General features: G+C 52.1%; 1 protein-coding gene across 1 annotated transcript; it reads right to left on the bottom strand.

The window, feature by feature from the left end:
* Positions 1-4,927: 4,927 nt before the first annotated feature.
* IFI30 (IFI30 lysosomal thiol reductase) lies at positions 4,928-8,480 on the bottom strand. Its single transcript, XM_043910955.1, has 7 exons — positions 8,214-8,480; positions 7,023-7,205; positions 6,858-6,932; positions 6,521-6,613; positions 5,503-5,655; positions 5,323-5,376; positions 4,928-5,233 (listed from the first exon to the last, which is right to left on the bottom strand). The coding sequence occupies exons 1-7, from the start codon at positions 8,331-8,333 to the stop codon at positions 5,171-5,173; spliced, it is 741 nt and encodes a 246-aa protein (XP_043766890.1). The 5' UTR covers positions 8,334-8,480; the 3' UTR covers positions 4,928-5,170.
* Between the last annotated feature and the right edge of the window lie 2,115 nt (positions 8,481-10,595).

Genomic DNA, 10,595 nt, shown 5'->3' on the forward strand with positions numbered 1-10,595 from the left:
TACCCACTGAGCCACCAGGGAAGCCCCTTTGTAGCACATTTTATACCTGAGAGTCTGTACCTCTTAATTCCTTACCTCTATATTGCCCCTCCACCCCTCTCCACTGGTAGTCACTATTTTGTTCTCTATATCTGGGAGTCTGCCTCTTTTTTGTTATATTCAGTAGCAGATTGTAGTTTTTAACTCTGTGAAACATTTCTATGTGGCAGATTCCTGAAGGGGCATTTACTGATATTAGGGAACCACAGCACAGACTTCAGTCCAAATTCCAGTTATTTGTTCAAATGTAAACTTGGCCATGATCTCACCACATTGCGTTTAGCTATCCCTCTCCTTAGGCTCCTCTGGTCTGCGATCTTTCTGGTTTTTTTCCTTGTCTTTCAGGGTTTTTTCTTGTTTTTTATGACCATGACACCGGTGGGGCACTTGATAGAATGTCCCTCCATCTGGGTTCAGCTGTTGTTTTCTCGTGGTTAGATTGGGGTTCACAAAGGTGGTGTCCTTGTGAAAGCGCCTGATGCCGCACGGCTTACTCCTGAAGCACGTGGCCCTCACCTGGACCAGCGGCTCAGGGGCTGCCTGCTAGCTGCTTCCGCTTCACTGTTGAGTCACCATTTCTCACCTTCCTTTCCTTGGAATTGAATCCCCAGATCCAGCCCACTCTCAGGGTGGAATTAAGCTCCACTTTCCGGAAAAGAGACCATCCCCAGATAGGTTTTCACCGACCAGTGTCAAGAGACCAAGTCGGACTTTGGGGAGCGAGCGCTACAAAACCCTCTCAGGAAAGTCCCTAGCTTGCAGGGTAAGCCTTACAGATCCAGCCAGGCCAACCAAGATCCTTGGCATGTTTCGGGGACGTCAAAGGAGAGCCAAATTCACCAAAAGGCATAGATACAGCTGGTGAAGCTCGGGCTCTTATCTTCAGTTAGCAAAGGATAGAGGCTTTTGGAAGTCCACTTTGAGATTCCTCACGGAAACTTCCAGTAAAGCAAGCTGAACTCTTGTTGTACCTCTGTAAAATAATCAGGGCAAATTCAATGAGACCTGGCAAGGAAGGTCTTTCTTTGAGATTATTCTTAACAAAAGGGACAGCTCAAATATTATGTAGTCATAAAAAAACAGAAGGAAATCCTGCTATTTGTGGCTCCGTGGATGAAGCTGGTAGGTGTTACACTAAGAGAAATTAGCCAGACAGAGAATGGTTAAAATCTGCATGATTTCACTTATGTGTGAAAGTTAAAAGAGCCAAATTCACAGAAACAGAAGAACGTCAGTTTTCAGGAGATAGGGGATGGGGTGAGGAATGGGGCGATGTTGGTCAAATGGTACAAACTTTTACCAAAAGTCCTGAGGATCTAAGGTACAGCAAGGTGACTATAGTTAAGAATGCTGTATTGTTACGTGTGAAAGTTGCTAAGCAGGTAAATTTTAACCATTCTAATCACACACACCAACTGCAGATCATGCCAGTTCAGTCAGTTCGGTTCAGTCGCTCAGTTGTGTCCGACTTTTTGTGACCCCATGAATCACAGCACGCCAGGCCTCCCTGTCCATGACCAATTCCTGGAGTTTACTCAAACCCATGTCCATCGAGTCGGTGATGCCACCCAGCCATCTGATCCTCTGTCGACCCTTTCTCCTCCTGCCCCAATCCTTCCCAGCATTAGGGTCTTCTCCAATGAGTCAACTCTTTGCATGAGGTGGCCAAAGTATTGGAGTTTCAGCTTCAGCATCACTCCTTCCAATGAATACTCAGGACTCATCTCCTTTGGGATGGACTGGTTGATCTCCTTGCAGTCCAAGGGACTCTCAAGAGTCTTCTCCAACACCACAGTTCAAAAGCATCAATTCTTCGGCACTCAGCTTTCTTCACTGTACAACTCTCACATTCATACATGACTACTGGAAAAACCATAGCCTTGACTAGACGGACTTTTGTTGGCAAAGTAATGTCTCGGCTTTTTAATATGCTGTCTAGATTGGTCATAACTTTCCTTCCAAGGAGCAAGCGTCTTTTAATGTCATGGCTGCAATCACCATCTGCAGTGATTTTGGACCCCCAAAAAATAAAGTCATCCACTGTTTCCACTGTTCTCCCATGAGGTGATGGGACCAGATGCCATGATCTTAGTTTTCTGAATGTTGAACTTTAAGCCAACTTTTTCACTCTCCTCTTTCACTTTCATCAAGAGGCTCTTTAGTTCCTCTTCACTTTCTGCCATAAGGGTGGTGTCATCTGCATATCCGAGGTTATTGATATTTCTCCCGGCAATCTTTATTCCAGCTTGTGCTTCGTCCAGCCCAGCATTTCTCATGATGTACTCTGCATCATGCACACTGAAGTTAAATAAGCAGGGTGACAATATACAGCCTTGATGTACTCCTTTTCCTATTTGGAACCAGTCTGTTGTTCCATGTCCAGTTCTAACTGTTGCTTCCTGACCTGCATACAGGTTTCTCAAGAGGCAGGTCAGATGGTCTGGTATTCCCATCTCTTTAAGAATTTTCTGCAGTTTATTGTGATCCACACAGTCAAAGGCTTTGGCATAGTCAATAAAGCAGAAATAGATGTTTTTCTGGAACTCTCTTGCTTTTTCGATGGTCCAATGGATGTTGACAATTTGATCTCTGGTTCCTCTGCCTTTTCTAAAACCAGCTTGAACATCTAGAAGTTCACGGTTCACATATTGCTGAAGCCTGGCTTGGAGAATTTTGAGCATTACTTTACTAGTGTGTGAGATGAGTGCAATTGTGCAGTAGTTTGAGCATTCTTTGGCATTGCCTTTCTTTGGGATTGGAATGAAAACTGACCTTTTCCAGTCCTGTGGCCACTGCTGAGTTTTCCAAATTTGCTGGCATATTGAGTGCAGCACTTTCACAGCATCAGCTTTCAGGATTTGAAATAGCTCAACTGGAATTCCATCACCTCCACTAGCTTTGTTTGTAGTGGTGCTTCCTAAAGCCCACCTGACTTCACATTCCAGGATGCCTGGCTCTAGGTGAGTGATCACAACATCGTGATTATCTGGGTCATGAAGATCTTTGTTGTATCGTTCTTCTGTGTATTCTTACCACCCACTTCTTCTTAATATCTTCTGCTTCTGTTAGGTCCATACCATTTCTGTCCTTTATAGAACCCATCTTTGCATGATATGTTCCCTTGGTATCTCTAATTTTCTTGTAGAGATCTCTAGTCTTTCCCATTCTGTTGTTTCCCTCTATTTCTTGGCATTGATCGCTGAGGAAGGCTTTCTTATCTCTCCTTGCTATTCTTTGGAACTCGGCATTCAAATGGGAATATCTTTCCTTTTCTCCTTTGCTTTTTGCTTGTCTTCTTTTCACAGCTATTTGTAAGGCCTCCTCAGACAACCATTTTGCCTTTTGCATTTCTTTTCTATGGGGATGGTCTTGATCCCTGTCTCCTGTAAAATGTCACAAACCTCCATCCATAGTTCTTCAGGCACTCTCTCTATCAGACCTTGTCCCTTAAATCTATTTCTCACTTCCACTGTATAATCATAAAGGATTTGATTTAGGTCATACTTGAATGGTCTAGCGGTTTTCCTTACTTCCTTCAGTTTGTCTGAATTTGCCAACAAGGAGTTCATGATCTGAGCCACAGTCAGCTCCCGGTCTTGTTTTTCCTGACTGTATAGAGCTTCTTCATCTTTGGCTGCAAAGAATATAATCAATCTGATTTCAATGTTGACCATCTGGTGATGTCTACGTGTAGAGTCTTCTCTTGTATTGTTGGAAGAGGAAGCAGATCATGTAGGACTATATTTATTGGGGGGGTGAAATCTGTGTAGGGTGTTTCCCTGGTGGTCCAGTGGTTAAGAGTCCGCCTTGCAATGTATGGACACCGATTCCATCTCTGGCCTATAAGATCCCACATGCTGAGCAGCAGCTAAGCCCGTGTGCCACAGCGACAAGCCTGTGCTCTAGAGTCTGTGAGCCGTAATGAAGCCCAAACCCCTTCAAGCCTGTGCGTGGCAACAGGAGAAGCCACTGCAATGAGAGGCCCATGTACTGCAGTGAAGAGTAGACCCCAGCTCGCCGCAACTAGAGAAAGCCTGCATGCAGCAATGAAGATCCAGCTCAGCCAAAAGTAAATAAAATTATTTGACAAAATCTGTGTAGAAGTGGACCCACGCAGTTCCATCCTGTGTTGTTCAAGGGTCAACTGTATTAAAATTATAAAAACATCATAAAACTGGGTGCAAAAAAAGGGAAAGCTGATCATTTCTCTGCCCCTGTGAGTCAGGTTTGCCCAATCATTTCAATATTCCTGATCTATAAACCTGTTGTTCTTTGAATATCTGACCAGTTGCCCCTTATAAATCATGAAATAAATAAAATCGTTAACATGTATTCATTTTACACCACCATGAGAGTTATGACTTTTTCCCCTTCTTTGAAACTTTTCCTATAACATGCCCTGTTGTTCTTAGATGCCTCAGCCTGGCACTCTAACTCCAGATCTTGTTGCTGTCTGGGTCTTTTCACACTTGTTCCCCTTCCCTGGAACTCCATGACTTCTCCCCAGTGAACATATTCTTTCAAACTCCCCAGGCAAGGTCACTGCCCCACCTCTGGCCTTGCATGACTCCAATTACCACCTTTTGGCTTAACCCATAACACCTAGTGTGGGGCAGCGAAAAAGAGTAGCTAGGGATGTGTGTTGATGTAACAGATATAGTTTCTGCCTAATGAACTCCTAGTCACCCTTCAAAACCCCAGCCCTAATGTCCCTCCTTCCTATGAAGAACCTTCACTTCTCCTGTGGGCTCCTCTAGTACTGGTGCCTCCCTCTCTGGCCCATCCCTGCCCCCATGGGACTAGGGATATCTGTCTGGCTCTTCATCCCCGGGACAGGGAGGTTCTCAGGGGTCCCAGCATTGTGCAGATCTGAAAAAAGGAGATTTGCTGAATCACAAAATCCAGAAGTGTTTATTAAGTGAGTTTTGATGTAGCACCATTCACAGTGAGGCAAGATTCTTTTTTTTTTTTTTTTTTGAGGCAAGATTCTTGATCCTGGGGCAGAATTTTGAGTCTGGGCTTCATAGAATAGGTAGAAGTAGTGGCTTTAATGAGTCAGGGATCAAAAAACAAGGACAGGTGTGATTTCGTTCTTCTTGCACCAGCTCCCTCCCAGGACACTGACTGTCAGTCACTTGAAGTGGACTTGCTTGGACAGGTCAGCTGTGGTTTGGCAGACATCTGGCTTCTGGCCCTGGAGAAGGTGGCCGTGAGTTAGGGTGCTGAAAGGAGACCCTACCCTACCCCCACCAGCCAGATCCCTCCATTCCCTGCCTGGCTTACCTGGTATAACCGGCAGACAAGGTGTAGGAGATGTTCCTCTTCTTTCATATGTTCCTGAACAAGCAAGACAGGGGGTTAAAAGTTCCACTGGCTCCCAGTCTGGCCCTTGCTTCCTGCCTCCCAGATCAATGTACACGCCCATCAGCCTGGTTCCTGCCTGGGGGCCCCAAGAGTTCTTACCCCATTGACAACGACCCAGGGCACGTATGTGTGGGGTGGCCGCAGAGCATCCGTGAGCTGAGCATTGATGTGCAAGAGCTGCATGCCACGGTCCCCCAGAGCACACTCCATGATGGAATCCGGGGACACCTTTGGCGCATAGATCTGCAGGCACTGACGGCAGATGGGAGCTGGTCAGCAGGGGCATTGCCTCAGCTTCCTCCCTGTTATCTCCCCAACAGTCATCCTTCTAGCAACCCCCACTCCCCCAAGCCCAGTTTCTGCTTCCTCACTGACAGCAGGAGACAGTCTGGTTTCCAGGGATGCAGCAAGTGCTTAATACATGTCTGCGTGGAGGCCCCCAGGGCAGGGACTCAGGCTGCTTCTGCTCAGGCTGTCTCCCATAAGACCAGACCTGCAGCTCCAGCTCTGCAGGGTCTTATTTTCCCCAGAGCATCCGTACTTGCTGTTCCCTCTGCCGGGAACACTTTTCCTCCTCCTTCCTCTGAGTCTCCTGAGTGTTCCCTCCTCCTTTGCACACCCCCAGCCACACTATGACTCTGCAGGGCTTGGAGGTGTCTCAGGGAGGCTTCAGGTCTCTTGGGTGGCTCAGATGCTTGATGAATAAATAAACAATCAGGGTAGATGAGTCACCCTTTTGGGAGTTCTTTTTCATAATCCTCCAGGGAGGGAGGTGGGCCAGGTGTGTCATTTCCATACCCCAGAGAAGGATCACTGTCTGTGTCCCTGTATATTCCTGTTCAACCAAGCCCAACCCAGAGGCACCTCGTCCAGGAAGCCCTCCCTGATCCAAGCCCAACCCAGAGGCACCTCGTCCAGGAAGCCCTCCCTGATTTACCAGGCAGGCCCGCAGAAGATCTTGGTTCTCTCCATTCAGAGACTGAATCTTTGAGAAAGGACACTGTATTCCTGGGACTGCACAGAGAGTGGCAGCGGGGCCAGGACTTGAGCCTGGGTCTGTCTGGATGCAGGGAGGCCAAGGCCCCCCAACCCAGGCTGAATGAGGGGTGTTACTCACTGGCTTCAGATTTTGCTCCATGTCAGTCATTTCCTCTAGGCAGACAATGGTCAGGAAGGCTGTTTTCGGCTCCAGCTGGTCCAGCAGGCAGGCCTGGGGGTGGGGGCAGGCAGGCAAGGATGTGAGTGGCTCAGAGGACCCTCCACCCCAAGGACCACCCCAGGAATAACCACGAGGTGTCCACCAATCAAGTGGAGAACAAAAACATGATTAAAAGGAGGCTCACAGGCAAGGGGCAGAGCTGTTTGCAATCCCTTCTGAGTCATGATCTATCAGGGCAGTGGCCCCAGCCTCTGTGCCCCTCCCTTGGGAACTGGGGGAGAGGGGAGCTGCTCACCTCCACTTTGTTAAGCTTGCACTCCCGCTCACCATGCTGGCACGAGAACTCCCACTTGCCACTGACGTTTCTTTCCTGAAAAGCAACGAGGTAAGTGTTGGCTGCCCCCTCCCCCAGACCTCCTTCCCGTGGCCACGTGACTCCGTTTCCCCGGTCCCCAGGCACCTGAGCGTTCCCATAGGGCACCAAGGTGACGTTGAGGATTTCCCACACCATCAGCCACGTCGGGAAGAGCTCTCGGATCAGGAACATCTGGCAGCCAGGGCACAGCGCCTCATAGTAGAGGCTCACGTTGACCAGGGGAACTTCAGGTTTCTGGGGTGATGCCTGCAGGCACAGCTCACCGACCTGCACGGGAGGAAGGGGTGTGAGTCAAGTTAAACTCTCTCGCAGGAAGGAAGCTGCAGATAGCAGGTGCCCCATCTCACACTCTTTCCCCTCCTTGTCAGGTGGGAGTCTGATGCTGAGGCTTCACCCAAAGCCTAAATCTTCCTAAATATCAGGTTGCAAGATTGACGTGACACAGATTTGCAAACAGTAGGCAGTTAATGGAGGCACAAAGTTTGCTTTCCTCCAGGAGAAGTGAAACTTCTCACCCAGGGGGCGACAGGGTGGAAGAATTCCTGGCCTTCACCAGTCTGGGTCTCCGCGGCCAGCCCTGCCTTCCGGCGGTGCGCATCACCCCTGCGTGCTCCTCTGTGGCCCCTTCATCCCCTGGAGCTGTGGCCCCGGGCTGAGCAAGGCCGCACACCGCACTGACTCCTTATTTACTCTTCCTATCCACCAGTCCACTCAACTCCTCCCAAGGCTACTGCGGAGGCGGCGCCTAATAGGTGCTGACTTCCGTCTCCAGCTGAGGGGTGGCGGGCGCTCGTGTCTGTGAGCAAGTGGTTTAGCCTCCGGGGCATCTGCTTACTCCGGACCAGAAAAACGCGCGCTCTTCCCGGAACGAAACGCACCCTCGATGAGTGCCCGTGGCCAGGGGCCGGCAGCTCAGCTGGTCTGGGCTTCCTTCCCCTGGCCTAAAAGAGGAGACTCTGATTCTCGCTCCAGATGTACACAGCTGGTGCTCAATGCACCGAGAGGGGAGGAGGGGGTTGCGGGAGGATGGGGTGGGGGACAGCTGAGGGACTCGGACTCCAGATAGGAAAGCGAAAGGGAAAAGAAAATATGGCCAAAGTGCCGGATTGAAGGGTGGGGTTGGGGAGGGGGTCGCCACCCCCTCCCCCCGGGTAAGATCCTCTCCGGACCCCGGTGGTCTCCGTCGAGGTGGAGGGCGGTGGGAGGAGAGGAGCGGCCGGCCCCCGCCCGGGGCGCGGGTCCCAGCTGGCCCGCCCGCTGCGCCGCCGACGCTACCTGGCAGGGGGCCGCCCCCTCGGGGAGTGCTTCCAGCGAGGACCACCGCGTTGCGGCGGGGACCTCCGGCGGCAACAGCAGCAGCAAGAGCGGCAGGAGCAGGAGCGGCGACGAGGCCATCACAGCGGCGGCGAAGGCGCGACGGCGGGGAGCAGTGGCCCCGGGAAGAAGCCGCCTTTAACTCGGCGGTGGCCCGGCCCCCAGGCGGGACCCGCCTCCCGGTGCCCACGCCCCTCGGGGGCCCGGGCTGGCGCCTCTAGGTATCTCTACTTTTCTCTCCGGGCCTTTCTTCCCATCCCAGCCCCCCCCCCATCCCCCCCCCCCGCGCCAGGCGCTGGGCCCCCAGTCACCTGAACAACGTGCTGCCCTTCCGTCTCCCCCAGGCCTTCCCCGCAACCAGCCCGGCCCAGTCCTGTGAAGCTGAGGCTGAGCACTTTGAGCAGAGGTGAGGTCGGGGCTTAGAGACAGAGAAACAGAGAGATCGAGAGATAGGAGGTCTCTAAGCGCCCACGGAGCCCTCTGGGGGCCGTTGGAGCAGTCCCGCCCCGCCCCCACCCCCTGGACCCGACTCTCCGACCTCCCTACCCTGTGTTCCCATGGGAGGTGACCCCTTGCCCCATGTGGGCAGCCAGGCCCCTCTCATTCCCAAGCTTCCCCCCTCCCCCTGTCAGGCTCCCCAACCCTGACGGCGTCCCGTGGAGCTGACTCAGGCTTGACCGCAGCAGGGCCAGAAAGCAGAAGCCAGTGCAGGGAGGGGCACCCCCATCCCTGGCTGGGGGGTGGGAAGAGAAAGCTGGTGTCCCTTCTTGCTGCTCCCCCGGGCTTGCGGAGGGGTGCACCCCTGCCCTCTGCCAGCTCCTTTGGTAGAAGAGAAGCCTGGGTTGGAGCAGTCATTACCTGGAGCCTGTACAATATATTGATACATGGGATGCGGGACTAGCCCTGTAGACCCCAAATCCAGGGGAATCAGGCAGACCCAGGTTTGCTCCAGGCCTGTGCTGGACACCTCAGGTGATGAAGCCCCAACTTCTTCTTCTATAAAGTAGGAGAAGCGAGGTTTAAGGACTAAAGCTATCATGAAGGGCTCAGAACGAAGGGAGCATTGCCCCAGGCTGGGGGCAGGGTGGAAGGTGTTCGCAGGACAGCTAGAATGGGCAGAGAGAATAACCCAGATAAAGGCTTGGAGGGTGGGAGTGTTGGGGAAGTAACCGACACATTCAGACCTTGCAAGGCAAAGATTTGGGCCCCACGGAAGGAAACGCTCCCCACTCTTGCCTGGAAATCAGTCCAGCCCCCAGCTCTACAGCCCATGTGCCCCTCCAGTTCTGGGGAAACCCCAGTCCACATAGCCACATTCAAATAGCAGCAGGTTCCAGAGCTGGGATTCCCCTGAAGTCCCCATAGCTGGACGATCCCACCTCATTCTTTTGAACCCTTCACAGAACCCCTTTCCTTTGTGAAACCTCTGCAAGGCTAAGCCACACGGCTTTGGGGAACTTAGTCTGTACTCCATCCTGTACTGGGCTGAAAAAATAGCAATAAATATAATTGCTACAATTTTTCCAGTGGGTGTTAAGCACCAGCCTTACTTGGAGAAATTCCTAAAGGTAACCTCACCCATTTGACCATGAAATCCTCAGAGATGCCCAGTGGCGGCAGCAGTAGAGACTGTTGGCCCTACTTCTAAGAGAAAATGGGATTGGAGACGGGAGGTGATGTTCCCAAGGAGACACAGTTGAGTGTGGAGACCAGCTAGAGGCTATGTGGGACGTTCTCTTCTGTGCTCAGGCTCCACCCGGCGGGGCTCACGGGACTGAGAAGGTGAGCTTTAACCTGCTTCCACTCGCGCCGTGGGTGCAGACCTCAGTGGGGGCAGAGTCTGGGCTGGAGTTATTTAGAGGGTGCTGCCTGACTGGTCAGTCACTCAGGTGGGGACAGTGCTTGGGGAGGGTGGCAGCTTTGAGGCCGAGGAAGCAACTCCTGTCCCTCTGAGGGCCCAGGGGAGAGATGGACCAGACAGCGGCTTCTTCATCCCCTGGGGGCTGTCTTAGCCGCTTGAATCCTGACAGGTGTGGTGGGCTGGGGAGGAGAGAAGGTTCCAGCCCTGGGGGTGTGTGAGGGGAGGGTTGAGATACGGGGACCCTGAGGAGGGTGGCAGGGAATGGTGAATGTGAGTCCTGGTCAGTGACACCATGAGGACCCAGCTCTGTGTCTCTAGAGCCATGGCAGGCTTCACCGGGCAGGCGTGGAGAGAGGGGGTCAGTGGAAGAACAGCAGAGGGGCTGACACGGGGGATCCAAGACACGGGAGACCCCTCTGGGTGGCATGGGAGGGGGTATGACAGTCTTTTCTGCCTGGCTGTGAGGAAGCTGCACATTAGAG

The sequence above is a fragment of the Cervus elaphus genome, chromosome 9 (genome assembly GCF_910594005.1).
Source record: "Cervus elaphus chromosome 9, mCerEla1.1, whole genome shotgun sequence".
In the NCBI taxonomy this organism is placed as follows: domain Eukaryota; kingdom Metazoa; phylum Chordata; class Mammalia; order Artiodactyla; family Cervidae; genus Cervus; species Cervus elaphus.

Bases quoted from the DNA above. Each gene is read 5' to 3' on its own strand.
- IFI30 (XM_043910955.1), bottom strand. From the start codon at position 8,333: ATGGCCTCGTCGCCGCTCCTGCTCCTGCCGCTCTTGCTGCTGCTGTTG. The intron at 6,933-7,022 runs GTGCCTGGGGAC...GTTGCTTTTCAG, and splicing joins TGCCCTATGGGAACGCTCAG to GAAAGAAACGTCAGTGGCAA. The intron at 6,614-6,857 runs GTGAGCAGCTCC...CCCCACCCCCAG, and splicing joins GCAAGCTTAACAAAGTGGAG to GCCTGCCTGCTGGACCAGCT.